The sequence below is a fragment of the Eutrigla gurnardus genome (assembly GCF_963514095.1).
Source record: "Eutrigla gurnardus genome assembly, chromosome: 17".
In the NCBI taxonomy this organism is placed as follows: Eukaryota; Metazoa; Chordata; class Actinopteri; order Perciformes; family Triglidae; genus Eutrigla; species Eutrigla gurnardus.
In genome coordinates this window covers 13,096,197-13,115,496 of record NC_139928.1, presented here as the reverse complement: position 1 = coordinate 13,115,496, position 19,300 = coordinate 13,096,197, and the positions used below count along the sequence as shown (strand labels likewise).

General features: G+C 43.5%; 1 protein-coding gene across 2 annotated transcripts in view; it reads left to right on the top strand.

The window, feature by feature from the left end:
• Window positions 1-18,628, top strand: part of znf704 (zinc finger protein 704) — a 48,994-nt gene extending 30,366 nt beyond the window's left edge. The window contains exons 3-9 of one of the 2 annotated variants that reach the window (XM_084031945.1): window positions 1,563-1,666; window positions 3,280-3,554; window positions 6,227-6,327; window positions 6,727-7,021; window positions 7,646-7,780; window positions 7,867-7,958; window positions 8,453-18,628. In XM_084031945.1, the coding sequence (XP_083888071.1) occupies window positions 1,563-1,666; window positions 3,280-3,554; window positions 6,227-6,327; window positions 6,727-7,021; window positions 7,646-7,780; window positions 7,867-7,958; window positions 8,453-8,567 (1,117 nt within the window). In that variant the 3' untranslated portion in view covers window positions 8,568-18,628. Of the gene's footprint in view, window positions 1-1,562; window positions 1,667-3,276; window positions 3,555-6,226; window positions 6,328-6,726; window positions 7,022-7,645; window positions 7,781-7,866; window positions 7,959-8,452 lie in introns of both variants that reach the window. The other variant, XM_084031944.1, reaches the window with a different exon arrangement.
• Window positions 18,629-19,300: the final 672 nt, after the last annotated feature.

Here is a 19,300-nt window from a genome sequence, read left to right as displayed (position 1 = left end):
CAGTAAAAACCATTACACGTCTCCCAGTTTGGCTGAATGTTACACCACACATTAAACTGCAACATGACTGAGGAGTACATGTTTGCATGCTGTCACAGGATGTTTTTTTTTTCTGCCTTATGACACAGATGCAGTGAGCCAAAGCTTCTTGTGACAGACCCTGTGTTCCTCTGATTTGATTAGATCTAATTTATATATATTATATCTGCAATGTGATTAAACTGGAAAGACACAGTTGGGGGGTTTCTAGATGGATTCGGGCCCACACCTTTAACGGTAGGCACTTAATGCTTTATTTGGGCAACTTGTTTTTGCTGTGAAGATTTATGAGAAACAATTGGTAACTCCATATTCTCCTATATTCTTTGTTCTCTCTGTATGCTGCTGTTCATGCAGCGGACTCACACGGCTTAGGAGTGTATGTTCTTGATTTTTAGGATGTAAATGGCATTTGATTCCTTTTTACTTGCCGTGATCAGAAAGAGAGAAAATGAACCAGTGTAACCAGTGCTGAAGATGAATGTCAAGTACGGACACAAGTGCTGATGGAGGAGAATCATTATTGCATCATTGCATAACTTGCACAAACCTTTATCCTCCCACTTCTAAGTGGGCATTTATTTGTTGCTGTTCCACTGATATTAGGAAAGTAAAAAGATGTGTTGTCTGTACTTGATGTCTGCCAGTTAAGATGCAGTGTAACCATTCTCAGTGGCTATGGAAACGCCGTGACGGCTGATGTTTTTATTCTAAGACAGCAGGAGATTTCATCATTGTATCAGAATTCACTTTGATCGTTTGGCTTCCACAGACCATCAAAGTCCTGCTTGCTCAGGAACAAAACGCACGCACGCACGCACGCACGCACACACACACACGCACACACACACACTGGTTTTTATGTTAATAGTGAACATGTAGCATAGGTATACTGTCGGTATTAAATCTATCGACATCTCTTTGATCGTAGGGATTCCCTGTCTGAGGAATACATGCGAGAGGATTAAGACACCTGCCTTCTATTTGTCAGAGAAGTGTGTGTGTGTGCGTGTGCGTGTGCGTGTGCGTGTGTGTGTGTGTGTGTGTGTGTGTGTGTGTGTGTGTGTGTGTGTGTGTGTGTGTGTGTGTGTGTGTGTGTGTGTCGTATGGATTGGCTAGCCTGCGTGCACTGTGCAGCACTGAGCTTGTGTTGATGATAAGGGCTTTAGGGATTGTATACAAAACCCACATCAGTCTAGTTTAGTTTTACATTGGTTTGTTTTTGTATTTTATTTTGTACGGCAGCATTTCAGCTGCTGGCTGTTGATTTTTTTAATGGTGTCTGGACCATTGCATCAGTCGCCCACAATTGACATCAAAAAACTCAAAATCTAAAATGTAGTTTGAAGCTTATGATGCAAAAATGTAACGCTGAGTGAGTTTGAGACCAGAAGGCCTGATTTTTTGAAAACATGTGGAGGGAAATGAAGAAGACAGTCATGGACCGTAGAGTCTCTTCCACTGGTCATGAAATGATAAGATGCTCAACAAAACCCTCCTCTTCCTCTGTTTTGTTTCCACAGACGGTCGGAGGAGGAAGTGGACATGGACAAGGTGACGGCTGCCATGGTGCTGACAAGTCTCTCCACGAGCCCGCTGGTCCGGAGTCCACCTGTCAAAGTCAACGGTGAGTGTCACAGCCCACTGGCAATTGGTGCTCCAGTGTTATCCTGAAGTCTTACACAGACTCAGTTAGAAATCTATGGATGCAGGCCGAGGGCGATCGACCAGGCTATACATGCTTTGCATGAAACAAATCAGGGCTAACATTGTTAAAAGTGAGGCTGCTCCAGGCAACATCTACGCCCTGCATCAGTCCACACAGCACACTCGCCTCCATCTGTCTCTGACCTTCTGAGCCGCACACTTGAAACCAACACTTGTGTGTCACGATTCAGTCACAGCAAACAAAGGCTAGACAGCTTTACCTTAAAAAGGAAGGACATATTTCTTTGACTTGATGTGACCTGGATTATGGATGAAAATGTTGAAACAATTGTTGATTTCATGTGCTGCAAAGTTGTTGTTTTTTTTTTTAACCATAATCATTTTGTGGGGTTTATCCGCTTCGCTGTTGGTGTGTAACGTCCTTAAGCCTGTAACTTGTATTTTCTGCTATACGCTGACTCTTCCTTCCCTCACAGCTGTTATCTTGTGAAAGCATGCGGAAGCTTAGGTTGATAAATTACTGCCACCTGCTGTGCCTCAGAATCCCGTCATCAATGAGTTCTGCAAATCCACAGAAAAGCACAATGGGTCTGGATCTCTGCCAGCCGACATGGTGGCAGAAATATGAAGTGCCTCGTAACTGCAGTCACATGCAACAACTCGAATAGTCCGACCGAACGAGCGTCCCTTCCACCAAGCAGACATGCAGCCAACCACCATGCATGTGTTATCACAGTCACACACACACAAGCATGTGGTCAGATGTTAAATGTATATTACATACATCATGCACACATGCACCAAGTGGATGTGAAATACCAACTGTGCAGTTTCATGTTAATGTAGTCATACAGATGTCAGAGCCAGGCTCACAAGTCGGAGATCATACGATGTGCATTTACATCAACACACACAGCATGTCGTCATGCATGGGGCGCCGAGCCGAGCATTTTATTATCTTAATCTGCCATATGATTGTTCAATTGCATTAGATCTAACTCTCATTGAAAGGTGTTTTTGTTTTTCAATCAGAATATTTCTGTACCACAAATCCAAAAAGGCGTTCTTATTCACTTCCTCTATAACGTGAAATGTAGTAAAGAAAGAAGCCGTTTCACCAAACCAAACTAGGTCTGCTCTCAAAATACACAGATACTTTTATGTACACACTCCAAAGTTTCCCGCATCCTCAACCTTCACAAACTGAAATGTCTTTTGTAGCTGATATTTAAAAAAAAAACAAGACCTTGGAAGTGTCTCAGTGGAACCGCAGAACAAGAAAGTAGCTTTTTTTTACGTCACAGACAACAGTTGTGCTGGGAGGCTGTTTTGTGTGAAGTGCAAATAAAGCTGTCTGAACTTAATTGAATATCTTGATCCCGCATCATTGACAGAGAAGCACCCACACATTCTGCTGTGGCTGTTTCATCTGCAAATATGACGAAAGGATGTTTATTGTGAGATTTACTCTCATGATCTTCCTCACTTCCCCCTTCCTCTCCCCTATGTTCTCCTTCTGTCCTCCATCCCCTACAAACCTCCCCCTTTGGTACACCTCCATCTTCCTAGAAGGTCTGAGTGGTTCGTGGAAGGACAACGGCTCAGCTGGCCCCTTCACTCCATCCAGCAACAGCTCGTCAGGCGGCTACTGGAGCTGGTCTGCGCCTAGTGACCAGTCAAACCCTTCCACACCTTCTCCACCGCTCTCCGCCGACAGCTTCAAACCCTTCCGTGTGCCCAGTCTGGGCGGTGTGGGGCCTGGCCCCGCAGGGCCTGAAGACCCCAGCCTGGACGAGCAGGACGGCAGCAGCCTGCTCTTCGATGAGCCCATCCCTCGCAAGCGCAAGGTAAATACTGTAAAGAACATCTGGGTCTGGCTGGGTGGTCAGCGGTGATCCATGTTGATGAGTGTAATTAGTGCGAAAAGACAACAAAGATAAAAAATGTAGCTATATGGCCGTTGCCATTAATAGTGGAAGGCATTTCTACTATTACAAACAAATAGACAGGAAGAAGAAATCACATATTACTACAATTTCAAAACATTTTTAAAATGACTTCACATCCCAAAAACATTAGACCGTAAGAAAGCAGCTGCATTTCTACTTCTCATCCATGTTGTTGTTCATGACAGCCATCATCTGGTGTAAAGTGGAACAGACACAAACCACCACTCCACTAAAACTCAATTTAAACCTCCACCCTGTCCCCTCCTACTCTTCATGATCACCTCTCATGTTTTTTTTTAACTGAACTCAGGATTTAGTTTTCATTTAATTATCATTTATCCATCTATGTTTTTTGTTTCTGTTGTCCGTTTAATGAGCACAAAAGAGTGATTTACATGGTTTAAATGACTCGTCAAGGTAACTCAACACACAACTATTTAATGATGTTTTTTAATAAAAAAAGAAATGTAGAGGGCCAAAGCAGAGAGAAAAAGATGTGTTTTCAGATAAAGCTTTCAAAATAATCAAGCTTATTTTTTTAGAGCCATTTTCTCCCAGGCTGAAAGTTCCTAATAAACTGTCCAGTTACTTCCTCACACCTCCCAGTTTCTAGGAAATAAAACTAGGTTTGTGACCATGACCTTATGTGCCCTTAAGGTTTGGAAACAGTTGCAGCAGAAGTGTTCAGCGTGGCGCTGTCACACATTACAGGGGCTTAGAACAGAGTGGCAGCAGCTGTCCTGATAACAGGCAGATCTCTCAGTAAGAAGCTGTCGGACGTAGACGAGCTGCTTGATTCCCTCCTTCAACACGCTGATATTAACCTCGGAGGTTACGGACGCGGCCCACACTCTGACTGACTGATTGGCGGAGATGAAGATGGGACGGGAAAGGACACGCAGCCTTTTTGCTCCAGTGGTAGTTTTGTCTTTACTGCCCAGATGTTATGAGCACAACATGTTTATATATATATATACACACACACACTCTGTTTCTCACTCATTATTTTCATCTCATTTGTACACACCACTGACAGCTCTCATCACATCCATAGCTCAATGTCACGTGTTATTTTTTCAGATGTATATTGCTTTCCTCTCCCTCTTTATCTCTCTCTCTCCTTATGAGCACTCCTACTCGCTGGCTTGTTGTTGGCTGTCAGTATCATCCATCTATCCCTCCCTTCACTCCCCCACCTCCCCTCCTTCAGTAATGTGTGTGCATCCTCCCTAGACATTTGCCCTTCGTAATTACTTCTTAGTCTTCACATGCAGCCGCTCTGCTGCAACGGCAGTAATGATTTTAATACCCGTTACAGCAAACAGAACGATCCCGCTGGCCTCATGCCTCCTCTAAAAATCGATGTGGACTCTTGGGTAAGCTCCACATCTGTACTGTATTAATTGGGGACTTATCACAAAGAAGGCCAAGGAGAGGGGAGAGAGAGAGAGACATTAAGAAGTGGGGAGGAGGGCGAGGAAGAAGGAAAAAATCAAAGGTGGGGGACGGACGGGAATTCCAGTGGATGGAGACAAAAACAGATTTTCTAATAAGCTAGGATAACAATGTAGTTGGCTTACATAAACACACTCAGATGCTATATGTGCAATGCCAAGGTTTCACACGAAATTATCTACATGCTCCTCGGGAAGACAATACCGTTTTGGGCTCACCATTTAATTAACTGTGAAATGCTTCTTTATAAGGGAAGAATACACACTGAAACAGGCTTTTGTTTCCCAAAGACAAAACAACGCACACACACACACACACACACACACAACATGCTCGTCAAAATTAAATCAGCCCCCTCAACAATAGTTTGATGGACAGGCCCACTGTATAGCAGTATTTATAATGGCTTAGATCGGGGAAGCAGAGGGGCTGGGAGAAAGCACACGGGGGCTTTTCACTCCATGAAAAACAATGCACCGTCTCTCTAGGAGGCCAGCGGTGTAATTACAGTAGACGGATAAAAAGATACAGGAGCATGCCAGCTCACAACAAGAGGAACATTTACTGTCACTTTGGCCTCCTTCAGCTCCATATAAATGTGTGTTCAGAGGAGCGCCACAGAAAGATGCGGCAGCCTCACTGACGCTGCCAAATAAAGTCCTAGAGTGACCCTAAAGTGAAAAAAGAGCCTCAGTTGCATTGAGCAATCAATATGTTTGTATGTTATGCAGTCACTAGAGATGCCTGAAACATTCTCCAACCTGCCTGATAATGGACGAAATTGAAATTAACTGATGTTCTTCAGAATGGTTGAGGAGGAGGGAAATACCAGATGTATCTCCCCTAATACAGAGATGATTTGATTAAATGAGCGAGTTTTCTGCATATATCATGAGAAAATTGCTCAGGGATATTTTTCCTGTACACATCTGATTGTCATTTACTCTGTTTTTATAGAGGGGTGCTGTTTTAAAGTCAGTATTCGAGTGTGAACCGACACAGATGTTATGCGTAATGTGACTTTACCGCAAATTGTGTTATTATTTTTGCTGAAATACAACCGCATATTTCTGTCAACACCAAGCAATTTAGTGTTCTTTGTGTGTTTCCTGCAGAACTCCATGAAAGTGATGTTCAAGTGCCTGTGGAAAAACTGCGGGAAGGTGCTGAGTACCGCCGCCGGCATCCAGAGACACATCCGCACCATCCACCTGGGGTACGACACCAACACACACACACACTCCACCTTAGCAACGGTCCACTCGACACCTGGAAAAAGAAACCACTTCCTCCCTCACCCTTCCCACCAGCTTCATTGTCAAAATGGCAGATTAATGGCTGATGGATTATCGCCACGGTAACACTTCCTGCTCTGGCAGAGAGGGTGGAGGTGGAGAACAATGCTATCGGATGAATCACACATTTATGCTGACATTCAATTAAACTGAGGCCCTGCGTTGATTTACTGCAGATGAGATGTTTTTGTTGCTCGGACGAATGACATTGATGCTGAAGGGGGAGCTGTGAGATTGCGTTGACTCGGTTAGTTGTGCACTAACGTGGCGTAATCATTCAACATTTTACAGGTTTTTCATTTCTCTCTGTCTGTTTGTAGGCGTAACTGTGACTCGGACTGCAGCGACGGCGAGGAGGACTTCTACTACACGGAGATCAAGCTCAACACGGACTCGGTGGCCGACGGGCTGAGCAGCCTGTCCCCCGTTTCGCCGACCGTCCTCCCCCCACCTCCGCCTCCCCCCGCTCCTCTCCCGTCTCTCAGCCAGCTGTCGGACTCCCACAGACCGCCGCCGTCCTCTGACACCAAGGAGCCTCACGCTGGCGGCACCACCCCGCTCAGCCGCTCTGCGCCCAGCGCACTCTACCTCATCCACACGGACCACGCCTACCAGGTGAGCGGGTGCACACACACAACACACACACGATCAATGCACTCTCCGGATCAATATACACACCGCAACACGGGCTATCGGGCTACCCAACATGCACATCTCTCACGCTCTACTATCAGTGTCTTTATTATCTTGATTATGTGTCACAGTGTTTACAAAAAAAAACAAATGATGTCACAGCGACTTAATGGTCCCTGGCTCCAGTTAGCAGCTGTGCTAACAGTGGTGGAATATCAACACACAGCAGCAGGTTTAAATGTAGGTGGAATAATGGCTCGATCCATCAATTATTGGGACGGCTATATGTTTGTAGCTACATGACAGTTATTTTTGCTTGATTTAATTGTTGCAGTTGCACAATGTGAGACCTCTAAAATTTTATTTGAGGATTGTATTTATGAATTTGTCAGATATTTTTTATCAAAGTGACTAACGTTTAAATAAATTGTACTTTCTTAATAAACGTAATACTTCACCTTAATAACCAACGCAGTTACACAACCCTGCACAGAAACACAACATGAAACATGCATCAGAGAGGCCATAGAAATACTACTCTTCAAAGTACATTGTTCCATCGGGGTAGAAGATATGCCCATTTTCACCTGTGACCTCTGCCCTCAGGCCACGGCTCCAGTGTCCATCCCATTCAGCAGCAGTAACTCGACCGGATCAGCCTCCACCAGCTTCACTCCCACCAACAACTCCAGCTTTAGCATCTCCTGGCAGTCACCGCCCGTCACTTTCACCGGGGCAACGGTGAGGGAGCTTTAATGCATTTTTAATATTCCAGCCTTTATTCTCATCCACATACAGTACGTAGTGACATTTGGGCTCTTCTCCAGGTGTCCCCCAGTAAAAGCCAGGGCTTTGGTGAACAGCGCTCCCAGACCATCGCCGTCCTGTCCTCCCCTCCCAGAGCCACCACTGCCCTCAGGTACTGGCTTAGCTTTAATTAAAGGCAGAACTAACTGAAAAGGACATATTAGAAATTACCAAAAGACAGCTCATATTTAATCCGTTGCATCTAATATGACTTCAATTAAACCAGACTGAGTGGAAAAACACCTCATGTGGTAAAAGGTGAAAAATATTGATTAACGAACGAGCTCAATGGCTCTTGATTAAAAAGAAGTCATGATTAATCAGCTCTGATTTACCCAAGCTGTTTTAGATTGATGTGGTGTTTCCTATTTACCACATTGGCCATACGTAGTAATAGTTTGACATTTTGAGAAATGCACTTATTTATTTCTTAAGTTTGATAGGTTTGATTCCCACTCTTATATATCTGTACAGTAAATATGAAGCTGCTTCCAGGAGTCAGCTAGCTTAGCATAATGACTGGAAACAGCTACTAAGATAACAGCAGATAATAATTGACAGTCTTCATGACGGTTTTATCTGTTTTTCTCCTTCCCTCCTCCTCAGTCGGAAGGTGCGTGGCGAAGGGAAGAAGTGCCGTAAGGTGTACGGGATGGAGAACCGCGACATGTGGTGCACCGCCTGCCGCTGGAAAAAGGCCTGCCAGAGATTCACCGACTGAACGTCCCCTCACCAACTTCACGCCGCGCCACGCCGAAGGGCACAGCTGCCTTTCGCCAGATAAGAGGGGAGGGGCACAATTTTGCATGCATTTGGTTTTCTTCAGCTCAAAATCACAACTGTCCGTCAAACCTCTGGCCCCACCCACAACGCCACGCCCCTCCGCTCCACTGAATTCCAGCTGCGAAAGGAACCAAAGGACAGCGGTCACCTTTTACATTGCCGTCCAGGATTTCCAGTACTGCCTCGCCATTCCCACTATCCCTACCATTCCCAGTTATGGGAAAACCCCAATGCAGCTAACCAGTGTAAAGAAATAGATAGAAAAAATAGATCTAAAGATTACTTCTGTTTTTTTTCTGTTTTTTTAATGTTGGGTTCAGTGTTGCATCTTTCTATGTTTTGTAAAGCTCTGGTTTTTAAATGGAAAGTCTAGTCAAGGAAGGGGTCGGCAACAAAGGCCAAAAGCTTTTTTGTTTTGTCAACAAAAAAAAGAAAATATCTTCACTTTTTTATCCCAAAAAAGGAATCGGCCTCTTCGCTGCAAGTTTTCAAGAACGTCATGAAAAAGAATGGAGGTGAAGCTCACAGTTTTTGTCCTTCGATCTGTTTTATTCCCGGACCTTTTGAGAAAATCTTTTATCGCCGACATCACATCCTCTCCAGGTTCCTCGCCTGTTCTTCACTCCTGACGACCCGAGGGAATGTACGGCAGGTTGACATGTAGCGAGTGAGGAACGGAGACACGCAAGCTGAATGATCAATGCAAAAAAAAAATATATATATACACACAAGTTACAGTTAGAGAAAGCAGATGGACAATGCCAGTGATTTACAGCATAAGGAACAGCATTCACACACAATCAAAGTAGTCGTTTTCTTTGTTTTATCAGGGAATGCGAATCTAAAGAAAGCAACAACAACCAGCAGCTAAAACCTTGGATTATACTGCACACAGCACGGTCTCTACAGCTTCTCTCCTTCATGACACATCACAAGTTTGCAACCAAAAACTCCATTATTCTTTGTTTTTTTCTAAAGGTGTTAACATGTTTACTGTTGTTGACGTCGTCAGCGGCGTGCAAGGCCGTATAAAGATAGACATCTTTCCCCACATACAGAGAGACGGATCGCCCTCCTCCTCAACCAACTTTCACGCCTTCCCAAAGGGAACAAAATATCTTTGTGTTTACGTACGATGATCTGTCAACCAAAGGGGGAGGGGCTGAAAACCAAAAGTGAGGCACTTGCACTGTATGTGTGTAAACGGAGCGCTTGATACATCTGTGGTTACTTCTGTTGAGTTGAATATCTTTATCTTCCACAAGGCCTCTTCATTTCCAACTTAGCTGGTTATCAAATGATTCGACCACCCAAACATTATTTTAGTCCAGGAGTTTTTGGAGAAAAAAAAAACATAGATATATATGAGATATAAGCACTTGATTAGGTCGTTCCTTTGTTGTTTGATGTGCACTGCAGCACACTTTATGCACTTGGCAACATGCAAGCGAAGCTCCGATTGGAGCTTTTCATAAGAGTCCTTGTGTTCGCCAAGTAACCTTGTTATGACGAAGAAAAAGCGGTGTGTGTGTGAGTGGTCAAACATTTCAGATTTGTCATTTAAATGTCTTCATTTGAATTCCAGCCTCCTCGTTGGCTCAAAGGCAGGAAACAAAATCACAAAGCCAAACAGTTAACAGATGTTCACTGATATATGAAGCAGGCCCTTTTTGTCACCCGGGGCTGCGTTTATTACAACGTGCCGATATCGAGAAACGTACAAATGTTTCTACAAACAGGCATTTGTGATTTTGTTTCTTAGTTTCCTCTCTGCATTATATGACATTTTCTTAAATGCACGCTTAAATCTTTATTGGCTCATTTAACCCCCCCAAATTATTGAAAACCAACACCAGCTAATAAACTCACATGCTGACCCGTTTAACACAGAACAGTACTTCCACACCCGATCGTTAAATATCGTAGCTCTGTTACGTTTGCTCAGCTGTTTTTTGTTTTGTCCCATTTTTCTGTCCATGTATATATGTAATTATTGTATTTTCTCTTGGCTCCATGTTTATGGCCAGTTACCTCGGTCACCTTATGAACGAGTATGACATTGCGTGAGGAAATAATGTACCGTTCAACCTGTTGGGCTACTATTGTTTTGAATATAGGTATAGCCTTAAAGACTCTTGGAAAAGAAAATCATTGTGCTTTTTCTATGTCATTACATTGATGTTTCAGTAAGAAATATTTAGATTATCTCCAAACTCATTTGCCATTGTATTATGTGAACGTATTATTGTTTAAAAAAAAAAAAAAATCTATATATACGTAAAGAAAAACATGTTGGAATTTAAATTCTAAGCGAGAAAAGACTTTGTTGATTTGCCAGATTTTTTTCCGATATATGAACATATATACTGTTTATGAATTTTGTTTTCATGTTCTGCTGAAGGATTATTTTGTGGCTAACTGCAGGAGGGAGGCATAATTCCCATTGTTATGCTCTTCTCAGTGAGCGTGACCCGCACGTTCCCACCTGGAGCTCCTTCACATCACGCCGCCGCAGCTAAGCAGTCGAAATCCATAGTTGATTAAAACCTTTCCCTTTATTTCTAATTCTCCTCTCCCGGTGGCGCACAGGCCCACTTGCAATTAGTTTGATTGGCACCTCGTTGTGTTTTTGCGCTCATGTGTGAGGTCACACGCTTCTGTGCGTGAACGTGAAGGAGCCCCGGGCGAAGCATGCGGGCTGCCACTGAGCCCCGGTGCTCTAACCTCCCCTCCGAGCGTTGCTCACGCTCCTCCAGAGGAGTCACATCTGCATCAAATGGCCTGTGGCGTTTCCCTGTCAGGCTCCTGACAGACCAAGACTTTGGGGTTCATGGATGTTTTTTTGTCTTCCTCCCACTCCATCATCGTGGTGCTTCATGTTTGTATTGGGACTATGTCCTCCATTGGGTTGTGTGGAGAAATCTGGCAGCCAATCAAATTTCTGTCCAGGGAACAGATCATTCCGAGGTTCTGGCAAGACTTGATGTTTTTAAGTGGCGGCATCTCCAAGCTCTCTCTTGATGCTGATTCTTTGTCAGCGTTGTGTCGACCAAATGGCTAATAATAAGGTATTTATCCCAAATAAGCTAATTTCACGCCCTTGGTTAGGGGTAAATCCAAAACCCTCAAAAGGATATTTGCTGCCATATTTCTGTCCATCTCCTCAGTGAGGAACTCTGGGATTTGTTTGTGGGCTGTGGCCTGCGACGTTGTACCGATGACATCTTGGTCCCATTCATTGCCAACGGCACAAAGATGGCCTTAGCATGAAGGGGCGTTCAAAGACACTCAGCCCAGGTCTGTTTGCATACTCCTGCCTACTGGTGCTGTGGCCGCGGTGGGGGAGAAATGGAGGCACTATATTCCCGTGCAGTGCTGTTTCCCCCTACGTGTTGTCCTCTCATCATATTAACTCCATTTTGTACACAATGTTATGCTGTAGAACATGAAAATAAAAAACACCCTGCCTCAAGCTTACCAAGTGTCCAGCCACGAGTTAGTGAGGGGGTCGCCCCGAAGCCTCTGTTCTCTCTCCTGCTTCCTCATCACTCTAGATGGTTTTATTTTGATGATCATTGCAGTCTCTCAGCTTTACTCCCTTGTTCTGGAGCTTTCCACCGTATCTCACAGTCTTCATCAGTTCTGCCATTTGTCACGGAACTCTAGATGTTCAAACTGTTGCTTTGATTTCATTACGACTGAGATAACTCTAGCGTCTGATGAAGACCATGCGATGTGGTCGAGAGTTGAGATTGTTTTCTCAGCAAATAAACGATTTGTTTTGAAGTTTTTTAAGTATCCAACATGGGAATGATGCCTCCCTCCTGCAGCTGTTAAGACGACACAAACGCAGCCGTGGGTTCATTCTTGCTCTGATCTTACAAGCTTTAAATTTGTCCCCGACATGTAAGATGTTCGGGATATTGGATCATCTTCCTTTTGGGCAAAACTGGCAGAAAAAGACGACTCTCATATTCTGACTCCCAAATTGACACCCTAATGATGCCAAACTTACCATATGGCTCCCGATCAGATCCTATTCATATCGGAGTAGCAGTAACCGTGGCAACCTGGGGGTCGAGAGTCGCTAAACACAAGCTCAGAAACAGCCAGCGGAATTAAAACTGGCATCCAAGAACCACAATAGGCGGTCTTGTTGCTCCAGTGAGAGTGATATGAATACTTATGAGGACTACCCCCCCTCTTCAAGATGGTCTGGCTTTTGTTCTTTGCTGTGTTTACCCCCTCTGCTGCCGCCTATTAAAGGGCTGAGCATTCAACCGTGATTTACAAGCCGAATAAAACAAGATAGCATTATTCTGCTTACGGACGTATAAAAATCAACTCTTGTGAGTTACGGGGGACCCTTGATGCGTACGTCCTCACACACACACACACACACACACACACATTTTTATGTCATGTTATTGTCCGGCGTCGCTACTGAGCAGTGATGGCTTCGACAACAGTTCATATGTTGACAGTTTTATAAGCGTTCGTGGTTTATGTACGTGATCCTTCGCCGAGATCAATATTTCACACGTGACAAGACTTGTTTGTGACAAGACGCTGACACTTATTATACCTTATATCATCCACGTATAGGTCAATATATGCTACAATATATACAGATTAAGCTGCAGTACAGTATATCTAAGCTACAGTATCGGTGTGTATCAGTGTATTTATGTGACATCGTTGACTTTACTTTTCTTTTTTTTTAAATCCTTATTATTTCCATCTGTACTGTAAGTCAGTTCCAGATGTGGAAGTTAGGTTTTCCTTCCTCAGCTCTGTGGTTGCAGCTTAGCTGAACGCTTCTAGCAGGCGATAAAAGCCGTGAACAGATCCCCACAGCGTTGTTAGCTGCCCCACTGGCCTGCAGCTCCTGCACACACAGACCCTCTGTGTTCTGCAGCAATACCACTCAACAACAGCCCGACAGCAGGTGGCTCTCCTCGGAGCCACACGTCGTGTGAAAATGACTGGAAAATATGATACGACTTGTTTTAAATCGTACACAGATATTGACTATGTGCGGGGTCAAGTGCACCTGAGCAGTCGCAGCGTTGCCTCGCGTGACCCCGAGAATAGATCGAGTAGCAGCGTGTCCTTAAAGTGTCCACATCCAACCAACCGTAGGGCTAGTTTCCATGGCGACCGTGCTGACGGGCAGGTTCCAACCAGAGCCAGGGGGTCACGGCGGTGGTTGGTGTTGTTGTCATTAAACAAAGGAGATATGCCCTCCATCCTTCATTTATCCATTGAAGAATGTGAAGGAGGAGGAGAGTTGAAGTGGAAATTTGTGACTTATAAAGTCCTTAATGTGTGTTTTTCCGGGAGCTGCTTCGCCTAGTTATGGTTATCTTTATAAGGATTATAGGAGTCCTGAATGTGCCTTGATGAGAGGAGAGTTTCTAGAGTGGACCTCAGCAGTCGCCACATCGTGTCTAGAAACTCTGTGGAGGTGTGTTGCTGTGATATGCAGGGCCACAGCGACGGTGACAGAATGTCTCCGGTGCTGGTCTGAGTTCAGCTTTCTATACCTACAATTCAAAGATTTGTGATACAAAGAAATGTCCTGTGAGTTCAGCGTTCAGAGGCCCCTTTTGGCCTCGGTTCTAGAAAGATGTTGCGAGAGTGACTTTTCTACTCTTTGCTGTAACTTGTTGTAAACTTTTTGATCCAATCTTATACTGTGTTTCAACGTATTTTTTATTTTATTTTTGTCTGTTATTTCTCCTTCTCTTTGTTTTCCCAAACATGGCTCCTCTCTCCCTTTTGTACAAGGGCTTGTAGATAATAAAAAAAAAAAATGTATGTCGATGTGAAGAATCGCTGTTGTGGTGCAATCCTGCGATGTTTGGGAAATCAAGGAAGCCTCATTCAGAAAACAGCATGTGAAACAGTCAGTGAGATTATCCATTTTTAGTGCAGGAGCTGCTAAGCGATTTCCATAGAAACCTGCTTGGTGAAAAAGGGGGACGGAAAAAACACTCTCATCTCCCTGATTCTATTATTGGTTGTTATTATTCAGAACATTAAAAGCCTAAACAATAGACAGCATAACAGCCAATGGCTCCTTTAGTTTTACCTTGAATATGCAACACGGAGATCCGCCCTCTCTGTAAACTGGATCTCATTGGCTGTTTTACCTGATTACAATCATGTAGACCTCAAGAACTCAATGACTGTCGCACTGGATTTTTACACTCTTTTTTCAAACAGTATATATACTATATGCTCTGGTCTAACTGTATTTTTAATACGTGCATGTGCATGCAAATAAGAAAATGATGAGATACAAGACTTTATATAAATGTGCTCTATTTGTGCTTTGGCGTCCATGATGGGCTGGGAGCAGCCGGGGTTCGCCTCCATATGTTTTATTTCAACTGCACACTGTACTGTGGTTTTCAGAACTCAAGATTGGTGGGTAAAAATCAATGTCAATGTCATGTTTTCATTGATGTACAAAAGAGTCAGATTCACCTGTGATTCCCTGCTGACGCGGACCAATTTCTTAAATCCTTGTTGCGGGTTTATTAACAGGCCCTCCAGGTGTTTCTAGACTTGAGTTGGGTCAGTGGCTGCTCTCCGGCCGGACGTGGCCGCCACGGTATGTTGCGTTTTATATCCTATCGAAGCCTCTAAATGTACATGTTTGATATGTGTTTCCAGACTGTAAACTAAATTGTAGACGCAACACGTTGTCCTTCTCCAAATCTGTCGATAGTTTGGTTGTAAAATGTTAACGCTACATTGTCAGACATAAACGGGGGAAGATGTTTTTATGAGGGGACTATTTTTTTGCGGAGGAAATGTCAAGGAGTGCCTCGAAATTTGGGGGAATCCGCTTGTGAGCTTACTTTGCGAAATGTTGGATGATAGGATTGATACTTTATTTTTTTTTGCGATGTGTTTGTGAAGCCAGCTACCCGTTAGCTTAGCTTAGCATAAAGGCTTGGGGGAATGGGGAAACAGCTAGCCCGATTAGCATATTAAAAACATTCCACCTTTAAAACTCACAAATTAATACATTATATCTTTTTAAATTTCTTTGGTATTCTCATCTAACTCAGCAAAATGGCCAATAAGCACATTTCCCAAAATATTAAATTATGCCTTGAAGGTTATGCCTTTTCATGCTGTGTTCAGATGAACAGTTGCAGGACAAGAAGGGAAAGTATTTCAAACGTTTTTGCAGATCTGACAGCTGACAGCTTCATGCACGAGAAAGGCTAAACTCACTGACGTGATCTCCCTAAATGTTGTCTTCTCCAATCAGTATCATTCACCTCAAATATTTAATCCCCAAAGAACAACCCTGGAGGAGAAAGGTTTCATTTTGCAGAAGGTTCAGGAATTATTTACAAGACCAGAGTACTCTGATATCTCAAACACTGTCGGTTCTAATAGGAGAACATGTCTCCCAAAGCCTCTCTTCACCGCTCCACCTGTTTTATATTCATGTGGAGAAAATAAGTCCGGGAGTCCCGCAGGTGTATTTCCTTCAGGTCATCCGTATGTTTTCCTGAGCCTGGTGCCTCATAACTGCGGGATGAATGAGACGACATTCATCATTTCTGTAGTGAAACGGTTGAAGACGCCCGATGCTCCTATATTGGCGCCGCTCGTCCCCTTTTCCAATCCACTTTTCAGGCGACTGCAACATTTATTAGCCCGGAATTTATTAAGCCAGCACTTGAAAATGTGACTAAATGTCTCGGCTGCTCACATTTTTGTTTTTCATAAACACCTTTTGGGGGGAACTTTCACTGCACCCATGCATACAGCTCATATGACACATCCCAGACCACACACACACATATGCAGGCACAACACGAGTGTAAAGGAGAGTGAAAGCCAACTGTGTTAGATCATGTCATCGGGGCAGCGTGTACCCGTGCTGCTCAGCATATGTCCCCGTGGCTTCAGGTCTGATCCTGGGACGATGTGAAGAGTGGTGGAAGCTGCTCGCGTCTCTCCGGGCTGCTGGTCCAAACGCACAGCTCTGCCAAGGGGTTGATAGCGTCAAACGTATGCGAGAGTGTGTGTGTGTGTGCGGCTGTGAGATGATGGAGTGTGTGTTTCACATGGCCCGCCTGAGGTTCATCCCATCTGCTCAACGTAGCATAAACACCTCCTGTTTGTCGGTGTGTTTGTGTGAGGATAAGCCATTGCACATTTTAGCGTGCGAGCCATCATACCTCAAGTGTTATCATACCAGTATGTTGATATTGCATCATTACCCTCCCTATTCCGCTTTTCACACAAGCCAAAGCCCCTTTTCTCTTCATTTTCATTAACGCCGGGCTATGCAGAGCGTCAAAATGAAACATAAAGCAGCCCATGAGTTCACATCTGGTCCGAGCTCACTGACATTTCACACGATGGCGTGACCGTGGAAACGCTTGTCCAGGCCGTAGACGCGTGCGACCTGCACTGTAGTTTGGTCCGTGGAGGCATCAAAGTGAAGAGGCTCACCGAACGACGTTCGGAGCGCAGGGAGCTGTTTATGTGCGCAGCCTTTTGTCCGAGTCATTGAATAATTGATGAGGGCAATGAAAAACACACTCCTGTGACCTCGGTTGATAAGAATCGTTGTTGTCCGTAAAATCGGTAGTTTCCCTTTTGCAGGGGGTTCAAAGTGAGGGGGGAGGGGGGAGGAGAAAGATCCATTTAACAAAAGCAATAGAGCTTCTGAAATCTCAAGAAAAAGAGAGATTATTATTTCTGTTTGCACAACAACAGCTATATCTCCAAGCCATAGTTTCACGGGTTATTCACGTTCTCATTTTAGCTATGAGGCGCTTAGCTTAGCCTAGCATGAAGACTGGAAATAGGGGGACACAGCCGGCTCTGTCTGAGGGTTACAAACACGTTGTCCTATAGCAACTCTAAACCAAAACTATATTTCCACTCTATTTTTCTCGCTGAGAGTCAGTTAAGATTGATACCACTCTCATGTCTGAACATTAAATATGAAGCTACAGTTAGCTTAGGTTAGCATCAAGACTGGAACTAGGGGGGGAACGGCTAGACTGAAACATCCATCTTTCAATGGTCTATTTTTCTTTATTTATAGTCCAGTTAATATGAAGCTAGAGCCGTGTTAGCTTAACTAGCTTAATTAGCACAAAGGCGGGAACTTATTGTGCCTGACCATGTCCGTCACTTAACACCCCCCATAAACAAAATGCAGTTTTTAAGATTTTGTTTTTGACCTGATGTGATAAACATGAGATATAATGTCTTCATTTGTGTGCTTTTGAGGTGCTGCTACAAATCCCTGTTTACAAGCTTTGTGCTAAGCTAAAATAACCGTCCGCTAGTTGTGGCTGGAGAGAGGCAAGCTAGCAGTCTTCTCATCTAACTACGCAAGAAGGCAAATCAACGTATTTCCCCAAATATCAAAAATTGCATCACATTAAAGTGCAAACACTCACTGTTAGGGGTGATGGAAAGACCTTAGGGACAATTTCGTATTTATTTTTTCTGCCTTTCTGGAGTCACTTACACAAACTAAGCCATGTTTGAAGTTAATATTCTCTATCTGCACATTTTCTAACAAGGCCTGCTCCATCATATTATCTCGGTGGGATTCTTTATTGTTACACCACACAAAGCACTCGCAATATCCATCCTATCACAAATACTATACTTTATTGCACCAATGATGTTTTCTTATATTCTTTTCTACAATATAATGAACTGAATTCTATATACGCTGATTTTTCTCAAAGAAGAATCGATACACACTGACTGTTATCTCCTGTACCATTTTTTTGTATTTTTTTTCTTATGCGATCTCTGTGTGTAGAAACTGCCATCGTTCTCGTTGTAAAATTGTGTTTTCTGACAAATTGCGTTCTGGTGCTGTTGTTGTTTGACTTGGTGTATACAGTTTAGACCTTCTCCAGAGTGATCTGTGTGACTGGAAGACTCTGGAGGCGTCTGGTTAGAACTGAATAAAGACTTTTTGGCAGCTGTTTGTTAGCCGCTGTCGCTGTGTCTTTTCTCGACTCTGCTGGAGTTCACAGAACACTTCGATAAATAACAAGAAACACTCAAAAGTACAAGAATAATTCATTTTAAGACGATGACAAGGGAATCTCGTATGTGGAATACAAATAAGTACATTTAGTCAAATACTGTTTTTAAATACACGTTTGAGTTAATTGTACTTGAACAACTACCCAGCATTATATTAAGTTGCTCATAGCTTTGACCTATATATGCTTTGCCTCCACATATACAATAATACAAAATAATAGGTTATTCTGCTCCATATGAACTTATATTGTTGGTACTCCCAGTAGGCATATTTACTGATTTTTTTAGTACTTTTTAAGTAAAATATCAGACAATGCCACTGTTCTTTGTCAGTTTACCCACATCCACGAGTTTACTTCTTGAAGGAGAAAAACCTCAAAGGAAACATCATCTCAGCCCAATAAGGCTTCATGCCCAAATACAAAGTAGCCTTGCTTCTTCCCAGAACATTAGGCTATACCTGAAGTAGTAGAAGACAATTACAATTTAGGGATGGGACTGTTTGTAATTTATTAAGGTTTCCCTCTGTAGTTAAACCAAATGTTGCCTCTGTGTTAATTAATGACTGATTTGATGCACCTGGTTCACATTAAGTGACACACCCACCAGGTCCTT